The following is a 22,984-nucleotide window of genomic DNA, read 5'->3' as shown; positions in this document are numbered from 1 at the left end:
TGTAGCAACATGGATGGAACTGGAGCGTGTTATGCTAAGTGAAATAAGTCATACAGAGAAGGACAGATTCCATATGTTTCACTCCTATGTGGATCCTGAGAAACTTAACAGAAGACCATGGGGGAGGGGAAGAAAAAAATAATGGTTAGATAGGGAAGGAGCCAAAACATAAGAGATTCTTAAAAACTGAGAACAAACTGAGGGTTTATGGGGCGTGGGCAGGAAGTGTGGTTGAGTGATGGGTACTGAGCAGGGAACCTGTTGGGATGAGCACTGGGTGTTGTAAGGAAACCAATTTGACAATGAATTTCATAATAAAAATAAACAAAAATAAATAAACAAACAAACAAACACCACTAAAACAAAGATTGGACACAAAGTAAAAGACAAATGGACAAATGTAAGTGTTCTGAAAAAGTACAAATAACATAATTTTTTAAATATAAGAAGGAAAAGAGAATAAGCCCATAGCAAAAGGTAAACTTAAGTAATACTTAAAAATTGATAAATCACATAGTAACAGACTGAAGAGAAAACATGAGACTAAGAGCATTAAAAAAAGTTCAAGTATTGGGTTGCCTAGTTGGCTCAGTCAGTTAAACATCCTACTTCAGCTCAGGTCATGATGTTGCAGTTCTGAGTTCGAGCACCGCATTGCACTTTCTGCTGTCAGTACAAAGCCTGCTTTGGGTCTTCTGTCCCCCTCGCTTTCTGCCTCTCCCCTGCTTGCACGCATAGTCTTTATCTCTCAAAATAAACAAACATTAAAAAAAAAAAGTTCAAGTAAAAAAGTAAACACAAGAACAAACATATAAGCCTTCTTAAATACCAATAATTTAAGAAAAGTAATTGTAAATAAAAGGAATGAAAATACACCTCATAGAAAGCAAAGTAAGTACAACAAAGTATGTATAATTATAAAATATTACGACATTACTGAGACGAAACACATCAATCATATTAGTGAATATGAATTGACATAACTGTTTAAAAAAACATTTTCAATTTGGCCCATGAAAGAGGTCTCAACTATATGTTATACATAAGACATTCATCCAAGATACAGTAACTCAAAATGACTAAAAATAAAATTTAAAAATCAAGCTAATGAAGACAAAAAGAGTAGTATATATATAGTAAATATGACAAGGTCACTTTTCTTTACAAAGGTCACTTTATAATGCTAAAAGCCACAATTCAATGAAGATATTACTCTTAGGAATATGCATGTGTGAAATAACATAGCAGCCAACTTCATGAAAGAAAAACTAAAAGATATTTAAAAAGACAGAAATAAACTAATAATAGGAGACTAAATATAGCACTCTCAATACAAGACAGATCAAGTGGACAAAACATAAGAAAGGAGGTAGAAGATTTTATGGATATATATTAAATTCTACATTCTGATAGTAAAGAACACACCTTCTCTCAAGAGCCAATGACAAACACAAAAATCAATCATAGGTTATAAAGACACATAATTTTCATGAAGTAGAAATGTTTAAGAACAACACTCTCTAAATCCAATACAATGGAATTAGAACTAACAAAAACAAAAAAACCAGGAAGGACCTTACATCCAGAAATTTAAAAACCACCTACCAAACATTTATTAGAGAAAGAAAAACTCAAAACAGTGGTTTTTCAAAATAATGGCATTGGATCATTAGAGAACTAGAAAAGAGTATTACTTCCAACCTTATAATAGAAGGAGAGAGCCCCCGAGTTCATAACTTTTCTGGAACCCATTCACAGGGCAAACAACTGGCCTAAAATCTAAGAAAGGAACATGCAGAGAGAGACAAGGTGTCAGCACTGGCTTACTAGGTAGGGTAAGAGTTACACAAGAATGACCGACAAATTGGTAAAGACTAACAGTGTACTGGTGAGAGAAGTTAAGGCCAATACAGGGGGTTTGCAAGTTCTTACAGGCTCTTTTCTCCATGACCACCACCCACCAAGTGCTCACAGGAAAAAAAAAAAAAAAAAAAGGCAGAATCCTGAGAATCAAGAGTCTACTAAGGTACAAAACAAAGAGAATAGCAGCAGACACTGTGTGAGGGGCACAAAATTCTTTCAGGACCCTTCCATCTCCTTTGTAAAACAAAAGCCTTAGTTTGAGAGGACAGGGCAACAAACGTTGTCACCTTAGGGCACAGTTCATGTCCATGGTGACCAGAAGAGAAAACAAGAGGAAAACCCTCTACCTCAAGAAGAGGGACAGGAAAACATGCTGGGCTCAGAATTATAGCTGGAAAGAGACAAAAGCTTGGAGAAGGCCGCAAACCCAAGACACAGGGATTTAATGCCTACAGAAGACTGAAGTATTGTCAGAACAACAGAGAATGCCATCCGGTCTCCATGACCAGTCTAGCTAGCAGACTGTTACTACAGACTGTAGATTGTTACTATAAGTAACTTGCAAGAGACACCCTCTCTGAAGCACAGCTCAAAGGAAAAACCAAAAGCTGAGGGTGCAGTGAACATTAAAACAACAAAAAAACAAAGAAACTCCAGCAAACCAGTCAACACCCTAAACACAAGGTATCACAGAAGGAATTTGAAGGCTTTGATGTACTAAGCAAAGCCAAAGGAGAAATAAATCTCAAATCCAACACAACACAAAATGAGATCAACTCAAACACCTGCACATTAATATGGTCAAACTATATGTAATATTAATTTAGCCTCAATAAAAAAAGAAAAAGGACTATTTACAACCACAGATCCAAGTACACCAACCATAACTACAGAAGCTACACACACACACACACACACACACACACACACACACAGCCACAGACAGATCATATTCAAAAAAAAGAAAATCTTGAGTACAGCCAGAGGGGAGGAAAAAGATATTATAGAGGAACAAATATAAGAAAATCAACAGACTTCTCTCCAGAAACCATGCCAGCTAGAAGCTAATAGAGTGACACAGAACTTTTAAGTGCTAAAGGGAAAAGAAAAAAACCTTTCAGCCCAGAATTCCATACCCATTGAAAGCATCTTTCAAAAATGAAGAATAAAACTTTCTCAGAAAAACAAAAAACTGTGACAATTTATTGCCACCAAATCTACTCTACAAGAAATATTAAAGGAAGGGGGCACCTGGGTGGCTCAGTTGGTTAGGCATCTAACTTTTAATTTCAGCTCAGGTCATGATCTTGTGGTTCGTGGGTTCAAGCTCCATGTTGGGCTCTGCACTGGCAATGTAGAATCTGTTTGGGATTCTCTCTCTCTCCCTCTTTCTCCACCCTTCCCCTGCTCTTGCACTCTCTCAAAATAAACATACATACATACATAAATACATACATGAAGGAAGGAAGGAAGGAAGGAAGGAAGGAAGGAAGGAAGGAAGGAGTTCAGGCAGAAGGAATATGATACCAGACAAAAGCTTAAATCTACACAAAGAAAGGACACAAATGTTAAGTAAAATAAAATTATTTTCTCCATACATTTTATTGTTCTAAAAGAAAACTGTTTGAAGCAAAACCTGTCACAACATATTGTATTTATAGCACATGCAAAACTAAAACAACATGAGAACAAAAATACAAAAGATGGGAGAGAAGAATTAGAAACAAAGTGTTATATGGCCATCACACCACACATGAAGCAGTATATTACTATTTAAATGTAGATTCTGAGTGTTTAAAGATTATTTTGCAAAACTAGGAAAACTACTAAAAATAGTTTTTAAGAACAATGTTTATAAGAATAATGACAAATTAATAGAAGACAGAAAATCAGTGGGCAAAATTTTAACAGGATATTTATACAGTCTCAGAATATCTGCACATAAGACATTTACAAATTACCAAGAGGAAAACAGTAACTTTACAGTGAAGAAACCTGGGAGACATCATCTTAACCAAGTGTCAAAGTTAACATCACCAGTAATAAGACATACTGACATTAGACGTCTCCTGGTACAATGAGAAAGGCACAAAATCACATCTGTGATATTCTTACCAAGAACGCATATGTTCAGTCTATTATGAGAAAACACGAGACAGCTCCAAACTCAGGAATATGCTATGAAATACCTGATCAATACTCTCCAAAGGTGTCATGGTCATGAAACAAAGAACTAAGGAATTATCACAGATTAGAGAAGGCTACAAAAACACAAAAACTAAATGCACTGTGGATTCTAGCTTGAATCTTGAACCAAAATAAGTACACTAGTAAAATATCTAGTGATATTCAAATAAGGTCTATAGTTCAATTAATAATATTGTACCAACAGTAAAATAGTACTATTGTGATAGTATGGTACTAAAATTACCAATAGTACTGTACCAGTTGTACTAATTGTTACCACACCAACTATACTGTGCTGTGTTACCAACTATACTGTAAGATGTCAATGTGAACAGAAGTTGGATAAAGGATATCAAGAACCCTGAAGTATTCTGCAACTCTTCTATAATTTCTTAACATTTTAAAATATCCTCATGTTCTACACATACTGTTATCAGTCATTATATGTTTTAAAAATATTCATCCTCTATGCATTAGATCAACCACTAAGAAAAAAAATAATAAATCACAAATTCAAGCCAGGTACTTATGAGAGTGCTATTAGACTTGCCATATCCCTAAAATACAGACCTCTGCCTATAGAGACTACTGACCTGACCTTTAGAAATATACCTCAATTTTGACATTCAGAAAAAGATAATAAACGTCCTGGTTTAAAAAAAAAAAAGCCAACATGTTAGCAATAATGTGGTAATACATTAGGACTACTCAATTATCTTCAAAGATTTCTTCTACATAGCTGTTAGCCATAGATTAAAGGTATAGCATAATGATTTTCCAAGCTATATCCATGAATCAACATGTACACTTAGCCATAAAGTACATCCTTGCACACTCTAGGTGAAAGTCATCCTAATTCTTCCAACAATATTACCCATTCTCTTTAAACCTATACATGTATATGCACACTGTTTGGGTAAAGGGAAGAGGAACAATGTAGTAAAGGCACAATAACGGATACAAAGCTTCAGAGACAAGTGTCCTAAGAGAAGAGGCTTCTAGATAATAGAAAGGATCAGACCTCAAGTGAGCCTCAAAGGAAGGATAAGGGGTATGCCTGGGTGGCTCAGTCAGTTAAGTATTCAACTCTTGGTTTCAGCTCAAGTCACAATCTCATGGTTCATGAGTTTGAGACCCACATCATGTTCTGTGCTGACAGTGCAGAGCTTGCTTGGAATTCTCTCTCTCCCTCTTTCTGCGCCTCCCCTGCTCACTCTGTGTGTGTCCCTCTCTCAAATAAATAAATAAATAAATAAATAAATTTCTTTTAAGAAAAAGGGAAGATAAAATCTGAATGATCAATAAGGAAAAGGAAAAGCATAAGCTTAGCAAAAGGAATGCTTAAGGCATGTTGGAGATTATAGGCTAATTTGGCTGTATGAAGTCATACATGCTCTAGACTTATTATGGAAGCTCATCATAATGAATAGGGAGGGTTAAATGGGAGAGGGCTCTCAACATTAAGCTACAAAAGATCACCCAAATTCTGTGACAGAGGTATTCAAAGAACAACTTCACTGTTCAGTTTCCTATAACTAAACTAGATATAGACAAAACATAGTTTACCTTAGAATACCTTGGTATCTGAAGAACTATGGAACTATGTTTTTAAGACATAGAGCAAGTATGTTTTGTACAGAAACCCATGCATAAGAGAGAAAGAAGTATTAGATGATTACACCAAAATTACCAAAACATCAAGCTAAACAAAATACAAACCAAACAAAAAAAATCCAAAAATGGATTATTAAAAGAAAATTAAGTTGCTGAAAGTAGGTCTTAAGCATTCTTATTGCAAAAATTTTTTTTAATAAATTAATGAGAATGAAGAAAATGAGAAGCTACGGAGCTATAAAAGGAAATATAAATTTTTATGTGAACATATTATTTTAACTGCCTCTTCCTTAAATACAGAAGTATAACTAAAATTTTTAAGAAGTTATATTATTGCTAAGTAGCAAAATTTTTAAAAACTGTCAGTATAAATATGAAAACAGGAATTCTAAGTGCCATTATTTTTCTTTCCTAAGCACACACTGATTTATGTCAGCTGATCCTAGAAACCAGCAAGAGGAACTGCAAGTCATCACACTTACAGGTGTGCTAACCAAGGACACTGCTGCAATGATATTTTGTTTAAAACAATTCAAGTAACAGAAATAAATTAGTTAAGTACCATATAAGAAGGTAACTTGTGGAAAATATACCCATTTTTTAAAATCAAGCTAACCTGTAGGTTAGCAAGCTTTATAAAATATCAAGATCAGGGGCACCTGGGCAGCTCAGTCAAGTTAAGCATCTGACTTCAGCTCAGGCCATGATCTCACAGTTCATGGGTTCGAGCCCCGGGGCAGGCTCTGTGCTGACATCTTGGAGCCTGGAGCGTGCTTCAGCTTCTGTGACTCCTCCTCTATCTGCCCCTCCCCTACTTGCATTCTGTCTGTCTCTTTCTCTCTCTCTCTCTCTCTCAAAAGTAAATAAAATTTTTTTTAAAAAACCATCAAAATCAAAATGCATCCGACAGAACTGAACAATTTTAAAAACAAAACCATTTAAATTTTTATTTTCTTTTAAATGTTCAAGCCTTAATTAAGTAGCATATACTACTTCTTTCATAACTAGCATAAAGCTTTTAGCTTAGTTTCACAGCAGTGAGCTGACTCCTCATGATTTCAATTAGTTTAACTGCATGTTCTAAAACATAGGTTAAACAAGTATACTAGAAATCAAAAAACAATAAATATTAGCCACAGTTTCAAATTTCATTCAACAAAACATTCACACAACAAAATGTTCATTCACACAACAAAATGTGGGCACATTATTAATTAACCATAAATTAACACACCACTTTTTTACTAGGTCTTAAAGTCTCTAAACTTTTACCTAACATAGGTTTTGCAAAAGAGATGTTTGGGTCATGCAAGGAAGTAACTCTAGAATGAGATTATATTTAAAACAAAAGTAGTACAACATGGAGCAAAATCTAATGAAAAGATAAGCAGAAAGTCAAGTTGCAGTCAGGGGTAAAAACATAGACATCAAACAGTTATGTTTTGATAATGTGAACCACTGCTGAGGTTAGTAAACTGACAATTTCATGTTTGTAAAAATTTAAGTATTCTTCTAAAAGGTAGAATTCTTTCACATCCACTTAATCACACTTTAAATAGCAGTAGTCCTTCACTGTACTTAAGCTGTCTCCTGAGATGGAGAACTGATGAAAAACTTCAGACAGGTTGGGTCATGTGAAGAGCTTTCTTTATGGTAGCACAACCAGATTAGCACAACCAGAAATAAACAGAAGGAGAAAAAGACAGAAAGGATTTGTTTTCAGACATATTACTTAAAAAGCTGCAACAGAAGACCATCTAAATGTTATTAGAGAGATAATTAAATCAGCCCAATCATATTCCTTGGTATCTGAGTTATCCTCCCTCTTTCTTCAAACTTTATATTTGCCAGGTAAGGAAGAGTACTAGCAATTAAGTCTTTTAACAGCAAGTACTTGTCAAATATGCAAAAGATGGGGATGGAAAATAGACTTAAAAATTAAAGTGTGGGGGCACCTGGGTGGCTCAGTCGGTTTAGCATTCAACTTTGGCTCAGGTCATGATCTCATGGTTCGTGAGTTCAAGCCCCACATCAGGCTCTGACAGCTTGGAGTCTCTAGCCTACTTCAGATTCTGTGTCCCCCTCTTTCTCGGCCCTTCCCCTGCTCACACTCTGTCTCTCTCTCTCTCTCTCTCTCTCTCTCTCTCTCAAAAATAAATAAACAGGGGCGCCTGGGTGGCGCAGTCGGTTAAGCGTCCAACTTCAGCCAGGTCACGATCTCGTGGTCCGTGAGTTCGAGCCCCGCGTCAGGCTCTGGGCTGATGGCTCTGAGCTTGGAACCTGTTTTTGATTCTGTGTCTCCCTCTCTCTCTGCCCCTCCCCCATTCATGCTCTGTCTCTCTCTGTCCCAAAAATAAATAAACGTTGAAAAAAAAAATTTAAAAATCCTATTAAAAAAAAAAGAAAGAAAAAAGAATAAAAAAAAGAAAAATAAATAAATAAACATTTAAAAATTTAAAAAAAAATTAAAGTGTGCTAGTAAGAAAAGCAGTCAAATAAGCATTTATTAAACAAATATCATGTGCCAAGACAAAATTAATAAGAAACACAATCCTGGGGCACCTGGTGGCTCTTGGTTAAGTGTCCAAATTCAGCTCAGGTCATGATCTCATGGTTCTTAAGTTTGAGCTCCACATCAGGCTCTCTGCTGTCAGCGCAGAGCCTATTTCAGATCCTCTGTACCTTCTCTCTCTGCCCCTCCCCCCACCTCTGCCCATTCCCCACTCACATGCATGTGCTTTCCCTCTCTCTCTCTCAAAAATAAACATTAAAAAAAAAATTCAAGCACTTTCTTCCAGAATCTTAGAATCTATTTGAAAAAAATGCATAAATATATTTAAAGTACCACTAGGTAACCAAAGCAAAAGTTCTTTCACTTGACAATATGAAATTAGTTGTGAATGCCGGAAAGGAAAATATAGCAGTAAAGAGGAGATAGATACACACACACTGCTATGGAAAACTTAATACCATGACTTTAAAGGCATGAACATTTTTATGGATTGACAGACAAGAGTTCAGAATCACAGCTTTACTTCTTATCAGATGCACAAGCATGTACAGTTTACTTTATTGGGCCTCAGTTTCTCATCTATAAAAAAACCCTAATACCTACCTATCCACCTTTTGGAACTGCTCTGAAGATTAAATGAAATAATGTAGGTAAACCACTTGACGTAATACCTAGCACAAAGTACACCCTCAATAAAAGGGCAGATGGTAGAGATGGAATGATAGTCAAATTACAAACTGATAAAGTGAAAACTTCTGTAGAACAATGGGCTTATGGTCCCTCAAAAAGAAGGAAAACAAAGAAGGCTATAGCAGAGGAGAAATTAATATGAGATATTCCTTCACAATAACTTCTCTTTTGTCATAGCAAGGATCTGTGCAAGTATAAGCCAGTGTCTAATGGCCATTGATGAATGGCAGCACTCAATGCTTGGCTGCTTTCTGATGACAACAGAGACTCATTATATCACTGGCTAAACTAGTTCATTCATAAAACTGCAGGTGTTCAAAACACTTGTATAAAGTAGAAAAGCAGTACACACTCAAGGAACTCTACAGCCACATCCTGAGTAGGGTAGCAAAAGAAATTTTCCTAAGGAATTTTAGGGTAATCATTAAGATACATTTCTTCAAAAGTGAAAATTGGTGTAATAGAAAGATCTCAAAGCACCTCAATGAATCTGAAAATGAGACAAATTATGTGCATGATAATTTTCCTTACGTTTGACTCTTCAGTGTTTACCACTACATACAAGCTTCTATTAATACAAATCCACCAATGAAGACTAGTAATTTAATAATGATCCAAAAATAAATAGGAAGATTTGTTTCATTTTTGCATTAATTTGAAACATGTAAAGATAAATACAAGCACTCTGAATAGAGTCTTTCTTCAGCAAAACAGCTATGTCAGCACAGGCAGAAAACTAGAGCAGAACTATGGTGCAAAGTTCAAAAATCATTCCCTAAGAGCATAGAGTACTTAATATGTAGTATGGCCAGGTTTACTTTTACTTTTTTTTTACTTTTACTTTTCATGTGGCACTGGGTTATCAAGTATATGTCAAATATCTTTCCCTAGATCTCCTTGAGCTTATTAGAAATTTTATTTTATTGAAGGAGTTTCATATATACAGACCTGTGAAACAACTGGCATAGCATCTTGTCCTGCCATTATCTACATTACAAAGTTGTTAAAAAGATTAAACAAAATGGTATGTATACAAGTATTCCAAACACTGATGAAGTTCTACTAAAATTTTTGCTTATATTACTATTCATATTTGATTTTTACAGAATCTTAATAGGAATTAGAACATAAATCAATTTTTCATAAACATTTGATGTATCAAGGGATCTTGAATGTAATTTAATCCAAACCCCTTATTATATGTAAAAAAAAGTTCAGAAAGAAGTAACTCAGCTTAGACCATACTCAATAAAAGAATAACAAGAGATTTGAAAAGCCAGCCTCCTGATTCAAGATGAATACAATGGGTTTTCACTATAGTTAACTGTCTCACATTTTGGTTACTCACAATTAACACAAACTATATAGATTTCTATTCTCCACTGGCACAAATTCTTCTGTACTGAAAACAAAAAATGAACACTGGGTCAAATCTGGAGCCTACATTAAAATTTATAGTGATTACATAGCATGCTTCCATGCAATCTTTGTAAGAGATTCTAATTCATTGGCAGTCATTCTTCCTTATGTGCTCATCTTTCTGGATATAAACTGAAAATACTCATCTGCAAGGAAGGAAATCAACCATAACAACGTTAATCTCTTAAATGTAAGTGAAAACAAGGTGAAAACTCAGTCTGAGGTAGATGGAGGCAGGCAGAGTAAAACTACAGTCTTCATTTCAAGTAAAACAGTAGCTCGAGATACTGCCCAACAGAATTAAAGTTCATGTGGGGTGCCTGGGTGGCTCAGTTGGTTAAATGTCTGACTTTGGCTCAGGTCATAATCTCGTGGTTTGTGGAATAGAGCCCCTTGTCGGATTCTGTGCTAACAGCTCAGAGCCTGGAGCCTGCTTCAGATTCTGTGTCTGCTCCTCTCTCTGCCCCTCCCATGCTCATGCTCTGTCTCTCAATAATAAATAAAGGTTAAAAAAAGAAGAATTAAACTTCATGTTATTTTGTTTTCAGAATTTTTGCATATATAACCTACAGTTACCCCAAAATAGAGTCAACTGGGGAGTACTTAGAAAAGGGTTTGGAAGCACTAGTTTGTGAGTAGCAATATAATGAAAATAATGTACAAGATCGGGATAAGTGACTAATAACTAAAATTCCTGGGACTCAGTGATATTTTCATACAGAATATGTAATTTGTGTCTACATCTATAAAATAGCAAAAATACTTGCAATCATTATTTTTCAAGAAGTTATTCCCATTTGAGTATAATATACATGTATAAGAAATCAGATGTCTTATCAAATTTTCAGTACACTTATCAAAGTCAGCTACCATATATTGTTACTTTATTTAAGATCCTACTCTATCTAGCATAAATCTGGATAAACTGTAAACACTCAGTACTGATGTAATGGGCTTTCTTAAAATCATCACAATCCCAAACTGTGGTACCTAACTCACATTTCTCTACCCTTCTCTAGCAAAATGGGCACAAAAACACGGGAGAAGTTGAACTGATATATACAGGAAATCTTAAATACAGATATGTCCAAGGTTTAAAACTCAAATTATGCAAACTGCTCCATAAGGCCCATAAAATATAGAGCAGTGATAATCATAATTTAGAAAGATAAAATACACTGCACAGGCAAAATACATAAAACACTATATAAAAAGTGCCATGATACCAATGAAAAGTTTGAACTAGTAGTAAGTTATTCAAAATATTCAAGTTTCATTTTTTAAAAGCATAAACCTTGTATAAAAATAGGACAATGAGAGAATGTATAGAATATAGTTACACAGCACAGCAAATTTTTACTGTGGATACAAGTGGATTATTTGCAGAGAAAAGCCAGTTAGGACATATATTTCAAAAGAAACCCAAAGATTAAGGTTGTGAGAGAGATCCTGATGCTTTTGTGTGGGCCCGAAAAAGTGTGAAATTACATTTCTGCAGAAATTTAACACCAGTGTTTTTAAGCCAAGTGCTATTACAATATTTTCCAAAATCAAATAACTGAGAAATAGTTGAAGAAGAGTACTCGTGCCACGCAATTATTTAACACTACCTAGGAAAATTGTCCTTTACAATATTCTAGATAGAATGGACTGAGAAAAAGGCAGAATCAATTAATGTTTTACCCTTCAAAGCTAAAGAACATGGACCAACAGAAAGGACATTAGGAAAGAGTTTACATTCATTTCCTGCCCCCTCCCCTTGACACCACAACTGGTAATTTTCAGATGAAAGACTTGTACTCCATCACTCTAAGCCCACAACCTCACTTAACTCCATCCCATACTCCTTTCATCAATACCACACAAAATTAGCTTGGTGGGATTTTTAATCTCAAACAACAATTTATATCAACCTCTCCTAAAGACACCCTAAAAATACACAAACTAAATAATGCATGTGAGATTGCAAAAAAAAAAACTTCAAGACAAGAAACCTGCAGACATTATTCTGAATAAGTTCCTGACACTTTCCATCTCCATAGAAATCATGGACATGTCATCTATACAGTGCTTTGATAAAAATATAGCACAACAGATTAGGAAGATACGGTGGCAGAATAGGAGGACCCTAGGCTTGCCTCATCCCACAAATACAACTAGATAACTATCAAATCAACCAAAATGCACCAGAAATTTATCTGAAGACTGGCAGAACAAACTCCACAACTAAAGGAAGAAAAGAGGCCACCTCGAAGAAGGTACAAAATGCAGAGATGCAATTTGAGAGACAAACAGATCATGGCTGCTGTGGTGGGGAGAGCCCCAGTTGCAGACAAGGGTGAGAGAGCAGGATACAGGAGAACACATGGAAAAACAAATCCTCACAGCAATTGGCTTGGAAAGCATCAGGGCCCAAATTTCAGGAGTTCTTGCAACCAGCAGAGGTTTAAGCCTAGAGTATTAAAGGTCAACATTCTTTGCTCTGAGAGAGCTCAAAGGACACTGTGGCTGCTCTTGAAGAGAAAGCAGGACAAACAGCCTATGGACATACAGCATGGAAACTGTTCTGAAGAGAACCTGAGGCAGTGGGGAGATTATTTGCTCATCTTGGAACATGTCCCAGAGAGGCAGCATTCACAGAGAGACCCTGCTGGAAACAATGGAACTGGCAGATACCACTTCCTCCCACCCACCCCTCAGCGTAAGCACAGGGCCACCAGCAGGAACAAGCACAGTGCCGACACTTGCTACCTAACTTGCTTAAACCAAGCCCCACCTCCCCATATTTCAGAAGAACCACCTTCCCAATCACAATTGCTTCAGTCCCAGTGGGGTGGCCTCTCCCCAAGAAGACCCACCCAAAACCCCTGCCAACACCATGACGCCCACCCAGGAGTTGTGCAAGGCCTTTCTTCCAGTGGTGGCAACTACAGGTCTCATTTCATAAGCAGACCAGAACATACCTAGTTAAAACATACCATATTCAGGGGCACCCAGGTGGCTCACTCAGTTAAGCATCTGACTTCAGCTCAGGTCATGATCTCATGGTTCGTGAGTTCGAGCCCCATGTCAGGCTCTGTACTGACAGCTCAGAGCCTGGAGCCTGCTTCAGATTCTGTGTCTCCCCTCTCTCTGCCCCTTCCCCGCTTGTGCTCTGTCTCTCAAAAATAAATAAATGTTAAAAAAAAAAAATGGCACCTTCAGGCCAAGGACCAAACACTGCCCAACCCAGGCAAAGAGACCCTCTGCAGACAACTGACCTGAAGGATAAAGTGGTCAGGACAAAACAACAGAACACATGCAGCACTCATGGGGACATTTCTGGAAGCACCAGGCCCTAGGCAAATAGGATACACTACACTGCAGGGCACTAGAGGACTTCTTCATAAAACCATTACCCTCAAGAAAAGGAAATGTTGATGACTTTCCTAACACAGAGAAAAGGGAACAGAGACTTAGGAAAAATAAGAAGATAGGAATTTGTCCCAAATGAAAGAATAGAATCAGACCACAGCTGCAGATCTAAGTGAAACAGATATAAGTAACATGGTTGATGGAGAATTTAAAGCTACTTACTGAAATTGAGAAAAAAGTGGTAGACATCAGTGAGACAATTAACCCAGATAAGGTATAACATAGCAGAGATAAAGAGCTAAATAATCAAAATGAAAAATACACTTGATGTAATGAACAACAGGATGAAAGAAGCAGAGAAATGAATTACTGACCTAGAAGACAGAATAATGTATAGTTATCTAGCTGAACAAAAGAGGAAACAGAATTATGCAATACTGGAATAGACTTAAGAAACTCAGTGACTCCATCAAACATAATGATGTTCATTTTATAGGAGCCTAGAGAGAAGAGAGAAAAGGGGGAAAGAGAATTTATTTGATGAAATAGCTAAAAACTTCCCTAATCTGGGGAAGGAAACAGACATCCAGATCCAGGAGGCATGGAGAACCCCCATCAAAATCAAAAAAAGAAGACCCACAAGACATACTGTAATTAAAATGACAAAATATACCAATAAAGAAAATACTAAAAGCAGTCAGATAAAAAAAGGTACATACAAAAGAAACTGCATAAACCTATCAGCAGATTTCTCAGCAGAACCTTCCAAGCCAGAAAGGAGTGGCATGATATATTCAGAGTGCTTAAGGGGAAAAACCTGCAGCCAAGAATACTCTATACAGCAAGGCTATCATTCACAATAGAAAGAGAGATAAATAATTTCCCAAACAATAACTAAAGGAGTTTATGATCACTAAACCAGCCCTGCAAGAAATATCAAAAGGGACTCGAGTGGAAAGGAAAGAGAAAAAAAAAAAAGACAGTATAAAGGTAGGAAACACAAAAGTAGTCAAAGTGAGTATTCTTGTAAAAAAAAAAAAAATCAGTCAAGGAACTTACAATATAAAAGTACATAGCATATGATACCATATACCTAAAATAGGGGGAGGAAAGGAGTAAAGAATGGGTTCAAACTTAAACAACCATGAATTTAATATGGACTGCTATATGCAGAAGATGTTGTATACAAACCTAATGGTAACAACAAATCAAAAACTACTAATACACATACAAAGAATAAAACCAAAGAAATCCAAATGTATGACTAAAGAAAACAAGGAACCCATGAAAGAAAGACAAGAAAGGATCAGGGAAAATTTTCAGAAACAACCACAATACAAGCGATAAAAAGGCAATAAATACATTTCTATCAATACCTACTTTGAATATAAATGGACTAAATGCTCCAATCAAAAGACATGAGGTGACAGAATGGATTAAACAAACAAACAATGGCCCATGTGTAGGTTGCCTACAAGACTCATTTTAGACCTAGAGACACCTGCAGATAAAAAGTGAGAGGATGAAGATGCCAAAAGAAAGCCAGAGTAGCAATACTTATATCAGACAAAATAGACTAAAACAAAGTCTGGGGGCACCTGGGTGGCTCAGTAGGTTAAGCATATAACTCTTGATTTCAGCTCAGGTCATGATCTCACAGTTTATGAGACCAGGCCCCATGTCAGGCTCTGTGCTAACAGTGCAGAGCCTGCATGGGATTCTCTTTCTCCCTCTGTCTCTGCCCCTCCCCCATTCATGCTGTTTCTGTCTCTCTCAAACTAAATAAATAAACTTTAAAAAGTTTGGCTAAAAATAAAAAATGAAAGTAATAAGCATAATTAAGTAAAGTTTCAAAACAAAGTCTATAAAAAGACAAAGAAGGACAATATATAATAAGAAAGGGGACAATCCAACAAGATATTATAATAGTAAATATTTATGTACCCAACATGAAAGCACCCAAATACATAAAACAGTTAATAACAAACATAATTGATAAATAATAATAATAACAATAATAATAGTAGTAGGGTACATTAATATCCCACCGACATCAAATAGGTCATTTAAACAGAAAATCAACAAAGAAACAACGGCTTTGAATGAAACACTGGGCCAGATGGATTTAACAGATATATTCAGAACATTCAACCCTAAAAACAAATACACATTCTTTTCAAGTACACAAGGAACATTCTCCAAAATACATCACATATTAGGCCGCAAAACAGGCCTCATCAAACTTACAAAGAGTGAAGTCATACCATGCATCTTTTCTGACCACAAAGCTATGAAACTAGAAACCAACCACAAGAAAAAAATCTGGAAAGAGCAGAAATACAGAGAGGTTACATAACATGCTACTTAATAGTGAATGGGTCAACAAATAAAAGAAGAAATTAAAAAGTACATGGAAACAAATGAAAACACAATTCAAAACCTTGGGAGGCAGCAAATGTGGTTCTAAGAGAGAAGTTTATAACAATACAGGCTTACCTCAAGAACCAAGAAAAATCTCAAATAAATAACCTAATGATGCACCTAAAGAAACCAGAAAAAGAACAAAACCTAAAACAAGCAAAAGGCAGGAAATAATAAAGATTAGAGCGGAAATAAATGATGTAGAAACTTAAAAAATAATAAATCAATGAAACTAGGAGTTGGTTCCTTGAAAAAAAAAAATCAATAAAAGTGATAGACCTCTAGCCAGATTTAACAAGAAAAAAAAGGAAAGGACCCAAATAAATAAAATCACAAATAAGAGAGGACAAATAACAATAGATATCACAGAAATACAATTATAAGAGAACATTATGAAAAACAATATACCAACAAATTGGACAACCTAGAAGAAATGAATAAACAGAAACAAAATGGAAACAAAAATACATAGAAATTTGAACAGACTAATTACCAGCAAAAACACTGAATCAGAAATCAAAAAACTCCCAACAGGGCTGCCTGGGTAGCTCAATTAGTGGAGCATCCAACTCTTAATTTTGGCTCATGTCATAATCTAGGGTTGTTGGATCAAGCCCCACATCAAGCTCTACACTGAGCATGGAGCCTGCTTAAGATTCTTTCTCTCCCTTTGCCCCTCTCTCCCCTGCTCTCGCATGCGTGCTCTCTCTCTCCCTCTCTCTCTAGAATAAAAAAATAAAAACATTTAAAAAAATTTTTAAACTCCCAACAAACAAAGGTTAAGACCAAATGGCTTCACAGGCAAATTCTACCAAACATTTAAAGAAGAATTAATACCTATTCTTCGCAAACTATTCCAAAAGATAGAAAAGGAAGGAAAACTTCATTCATTCTATGAGGCCAGTATTACTGATACCAAAACCAAAGACACCACAAGAAAAGAGACCTAGAGGCCATTATCTCTGAAAAACACAGATGCAGAAATCCTCAACAAAATATTAGCAAATAGAATCCTACAATACATTAAAAATATCATTCACCATAATCAAGTGGGATTTACTCCTGGGATGCAAGGTTGGTTCAATGGCTAAACAATCAATGTGATACATCGTGTTAGTAAGAGAAAAAATAAAAACTATGATCATCTCAATAGATGCAGAAAAAACATTTGACAAAGTACAACATCCATTCATGATAAAAACCCTTAACAAAATAGAGGGAACATACATCAACATAATAAAGGCCATATATGACAAACCCACAGTTAACATCATCCTTAATGGAGAAAAACTGAGAGCCTTTCCCTTCAAGTCAGGAGCAACACAAGGATGTCCATTCTCACCACTTTCATTCAATATAGTACTGGAAGTCCTAGCCACAGCAATCTCACAACAAAAAGAAATAAAAGGTATTCAAATAGGTAAGGAAGAAGTAAAACTCTCATTATTTACAGATGACACGATACTGTACACAGAAAACCCTCAAGACTCCACCAAAAAAAACCACTAGAACTGATACACTCATTCAGTGAAGTCACCGGGATACAAAATCAATCTACAGAAATCTGTTGCATTTCCATACAACAATAATGAAGCAGCAGAAAGAGAAATTAAGAAAACAATCCCACTTACAACTGCACCAAAAATAATAAGATAACTAGGAATAAACCTAATCAAAGAGGTAAAAGACCTGTACTCTGAAAACTATAAAACACTGATGAAAGAAACTGAAGATGACATAAACAAAGGGAAAGGTATTCCATGCTCACGGGCTAGAAGAACTAATACTGTTAAAATGTCTACACCCAAAGCAATCTACATATTTAGTGCAATCCTTATCAAAATACTACAAGCACTTTTCACAGAACTGCAACAAACAATCCTAAAATTAATATGGAACCACAAAATACCCCAAATAGAGCAATTCTGAAAACAAAAGGCAAGCTGCATCCCAGTTCCAGACTTCAACTTGTATTACAAAGCTATAGTAATCAAAACAGTATGGTACTGGCACAAAAATAGAAACGTAGATCAATGGAACAGAATAAAAGTCCAGAAATAAACCCACAATTATATGGTCAATTAATTTTTGACAAAGCAGAAGAGAATATCCAGTGGGAAAAAGTCTCTTCAACAAATTATGTTGAGAAAACTGGACAGCTACATGCAAAAAGCATAAAACTGGACCACCTTCTTTCACCATACACAAAAATAAATTCAAAATGGATTAAAGCCCTAATTGTAAGACTTGAAACTATAAAAATCATAGAAGAGAGTACAAGCAATAATCTCTCTGACATCAGCCAGACCGATTTTTTTCTAGACAGATTCCTTGAGGCAAAGGGAAACAAAAGCAAAATTAAACTACTGGGCCTTCATCAAAATAAAAAGCCTCTACACAGCAAAGGAAACAATTGATAAAACTAAAGGCAACCTATGGAATGGGAGAATATATTTGCAAATGACATATCTGATAAGAGTTAGTATCCATAATACATAAAAAATCGATACAATTCCATGCCCAAGAAACAAATAATCCAATCTAAAAATGGGCAGAAAACATGAACAAACATTTCTCCAGAGAAGACATCCAGATGGTCAACAGACACATGAAAAGATGCACAACACCACTCAATTCAGGGAAATGCAAATCAAAACTACAACCAGATATCACCTCATGCCTGTAATAATGGCTAAAATTAACAAAACAGGAAACAACAGGTGTTGGCAAGAATGCCAAGAAAGGGAACCCTCCTGCATTGATGGTAGGAATGCAAACTGGTACAGCCACTCTGGAAAACAGCATGGAGGTTTCTCAACAAGTTAAAAGTAGAGGGGCACCTGGGTGGCTCAGTCGTTGAGTGTCAGATTTCGGCTCAGGTCCTGATCTTGCTTGCGGCTTGTGAGTTTGAGCCCCACATGGGGCTCTTTGCTGATAGCTCAGAGCCTGGTGCTTGCTTTGGATTCTGAGTCTCTCTCTCTCTCTTTCTCTCTCTCTCCCTCTCTGCCCCTCCCCCACTCAAGCTTGCTCTCTCTTTCAAAATAAATAAACATTAAAAAAATTTTTAAGTTAAAAATAGAACTACCCTATAATCAATCTAGCAATGGCACAACTGTTTAACCAAAGGATACAAAAACACTAATTCAAAGGGATATATACACTCCAATATTTACAGCAGCATTACTTACAATAGCCAAATTATGGAAGCAGCCTAACTGTCCATTGACTGATGAATGGATAAAGCAGACATGGTATATATATACAATGAAATATTATTCAGCCATAAAAAAGAATAAAATCTTACCATTTGCAATGACATGGATGGAGCTACAGAGTATAATGCCAAGAGTAATAAGTCAGAAAAAAACAAATACCATATGATTTCACTCATATGTGGAATTTAAGAAACAAAACAAATAAGCAAAGGGGGGGAAAAAGACACACACCAAGAAACAGATTCTTAATCATAGAGAACAAACTAATAAGGGTCATCAGAAGGGAGGTGAGCAGGGAGGAAGTGTGAAATATGTGATGGAGATTAAGGAGTGCATGTGTCATGATGAGCAAAGGTTGATTAACAGAAAAACTTAAAAGAAAAAAGAAGGAAAGAATAAAAATACGTTTAAAAGAAGATTGTATCATTGTAAAAGCATGGATTTCAAGTCAGACCATAATTTCAAGCAATTGTAAACTTTGACAAGAACCAAAGGTTTTCTTTGAACATTTTTCTTATATGAAAAATAAGGAAGCTCTGGTTTAATGAAATAGACAATCTCAAAAATGTACATATTAATGCAACCATCCTGGAAGGCAATTGACTATAAATATCAAAAAACTTAAATATATATATAATTTGACCCAGAAATTCACTTATGATTTGAATTTATTCAATATCTTCTAGGAAAATAATAGGTTACACACACCATGATGTTCAACAATATTCTCTACAGTAACGTGTATATTAGCAAAACACTGCAAAAATCCTAAATGTCTAACAGCATAGGACTGATTGGTAAAATTATGCTACAACCATCCCTTGAAATACCATGCAAACATTAGAAGAACATTAAAAAGAATAAGCAGTCACATTTATTTAGATAAAGACATTCGTGATACGCTGTTGTGAAAAATGCAGATTACAAAACAGGAGGACTAGAACTAACTCATCTGTATTTAGAAAAATTTAATCACACAATTAAAAGAAAACACCCTTGCATAATATACTAGAAAATGTTAAACAATTAGTTGTACAAGCTGAAAATAAAGATTTTTCATATTTTCAGTATAAAAATTAAAAGTAGTAAATCTTCACAAAACACATAGATAATTAATGGTTGATTATATAAATGCATGCATGGACTTGAACACAGCTGGATATCTAATCTCAGCTCTCTAAGCCCACATCTCAAGTTTTTACCTCTGAAAATTAACACTTCTTCAAAATTGTAATTTGGACTTTTTTAGGATTTCAAAGGCACTGAGGGACACCTGTGTCATCCCAACACAATCAGTATTATTCCAATACTGTTAAACAATTCATGTTTATGAGGCACTTGGGTGGTTCAATTGGTTAAGCATCTGACTTCGGCTCAGGTCATAATCTCACAGTTGATGGGTTCAAGTCCCACATCGGGCTCTGTGCTGACAGCTCAGAGCCTGGAGCCTGCTTTGGATTCTGGGTCTCCCTCTCTCTTTGCCCCTCCCCCACTCATGCTCTGTCTCGGTCTCTCAAAAATCAATGTTAAAAAAAATTTTTTTTAAACAACTCATGTATAGTTTGCTTCGCAATTGTAAATAAATTACAATTCTGTAGTGCTGTGTCCGGACTTGATTTATGAGTTACTGCCTCCCACCATTCAAAACATTAAACCACTTCTATAATAAACTATCTGAAGTTCACTAAAAAAAAATTTTTTAACCACACAAGAATGTCACTTCTTCAATAGCTTTAGAAAGGGGTGATCAACAGTGAGAGCTCCAGGAAGTGAGGAGGAAACATCAAATAGAATTATTCTGACATTTAGACATGTCTGACTTTTCTCTCCTACCAAGCATCTCAATCAAAATATTACAGGGGAAGAGGAACCTTAATACACAGTGAGAAGAGAACAACTTTAAGAACCATATAATTATCTAAGAATTCATAATAATTTAGTAATTTAATACTGAACTAAATATGAACTTCATATTAAAGATAAGACATTTAGATTTTGTGCACTGAGATTAAAATTATTAATGGCTATGGTATGCTGAATCATCTATAAGGAATGTTAAGGACACTGAAAAATTAATAAAATTTGATTACTGGTCAGGGAAAGAAAAAATTCTTGAAATAATTCTGAGGAAACAAATACTGTATGATCTCACTTTTATGTGGAATCTAAAAGAAAATGGAATTCACAGAAACAGATTAGATTGGTGGTTATCAGGGGTAGGGCAGAATGAAGGTGGTCAAAAAATACAAATTTCCAGGTATAAAATGAATAAATGGGGATCTAATGTACAGCAAGGCAATTAGACTTAACAAAACTACACTGTATACTTAAAAATTGCTAAAAGAGTAAATCTTAAAAGTTTTTATCACACACAGAAAAGTAACTGTGAGATGACAGATATGTTAACTAACCTTATTGTGTTGATCATGTCACAATATACATGTATATCAAATCATCAGGTTATACACCTTAAATTTATATGCTATATGCCAATTACATCTCAACAAAGCTGCAAAAAAGAAAAAAAAGAAGTACTTACCACTAAGTCCCAATTATTTTGTTCAAGCAATGTAATAGCTTCATCAATGTTTTCAATGCCAGTACATGCCTGGAAACAAAGTAAGAATTTTAGATATGAGTTTGCGAATGGGGAGGTTAATCTTAAAAAGGTAAAGAGCATAATGTGTAATTTAAGTTTGAAAAGGTATGTGAATAAAGCCAAGACACTAAATCCCTAACACATCTTAGCATTTTACAAATATGGTTTGAAAATTAATTACAAAGTAAATTTACACTGCACTGAAATAAAAGACAATGAAGCAGTAACAGAAAGCTATGTTTAAATCTTGAGCTTTAGAGCCTAGAATAATCTCTATATTTCTAACTGCCCAGAGCTTTTATTAAAACATTTCTGATGACAACCATGTAAAAAGAACTTCAACCCATACCTATACAAAATGTAACTCAAAATAAATAACAGATTTAAAGTAAAACCTAAAACTATTAAAACTTCTAGATCTGTGCTTTCTGATATCGTAGCCACTAGACATACATGGATAGGGAGTCCCTGAAATGTGCCTCAACTGAGTTAAGATATGCTGTGTGAAATACACGTGAGGGTGGGAGTTAGAACAAAAATTAAAACGTAAATTCTTTATTTTTAAGGGGCGCCTGGGTGGCTCAGTCAGTTAAGGGCCCAACTTTGGCTCAGGCTGTAATTTCACAGTTCGTGAGTTCAAGGCCCACTAGGCCCACATCAGGGTCTACACTGACAGTGCAGAGCCTACTTGGGATTCTCTCTCTCCCTCTCTATCCCTCCCCAACTGCACACACAGGCCCTCACTCTCTCTCTAAAAAATAAAGAAGCTTTTAAAAAAATTATTAAAAGAATTAATAATTTTTCAGAGCGCTTGGCTGGCTCAGTTGGTAAAGCATGCAACTCTTCATCTCAGGGTTGTAAGTTCGAGCCCCACAGGGGGTGTAGAGAGACTACTTAAAATCAAAACCTTTAAAAATAATAATTTTTCTATTAAATGTGTGTTGAGATGACCATTTTGAACATACTGGCTTAATTAAAACATAATTTTTTTAGGTTTATTTATTTGGGAGAGAGCTTGCACAGCATGGAGCAGAGAAGGAGACAGAGAATCCCAAACAGGCTCCACAATGTCAGCACAGAGCCCAATGTGGAGCTTGAATTCACGAACCA

At 35.6% G+C, this 22,984-nt stretch overlaps 1 protein-coding gene across 3 annotated transcripts in view; it reads right to left on the bottom strand.

Moving 5' to 3' along the window:
* FAF1 (Fas associated factor 1) overlaps positions 1-22,984 on the bottom strand; it is a 535,448-nt gene that overhangs the window by 439,164 nt on the left and 73,300 nt on the right. For all 3 annotated transcript variants that reach the window (XM_047869343.1, XM_047869344.1, XM_047869345.1), the window contains exon 2: positions 21,815-21,883. In XM_047869343.1, the coding sequence (XP_047725299.1) occupies positions 21,815-21,883 (69 nt within the window). The remainder of the gene's footprint in view (positions 1-21,814; positions 21,884-22,984) is intronic.

The sequence above is a fragment of the Prionailurus viverrinus genome, chromosome C1 (assembly GCF_022837055.1).
Source record: "Prionailurus viverrinus isolate Anna chromosome C1, UM_Priviv_1.0, whole genome shotgun sequence".
Classification (NCBI taxonomy): domain Eukaryota; kingdom Metazoa; phylum Chordata; class Mammalia; order Carnivora; family Felidae; genus Prionailurus; species Prionailurus viverrinus.
The sequence above is the reverse complement of the archived record's forward strand: the minus strand, read 5'-3'. Positions and strand labels throughout refer to the sequence as shown.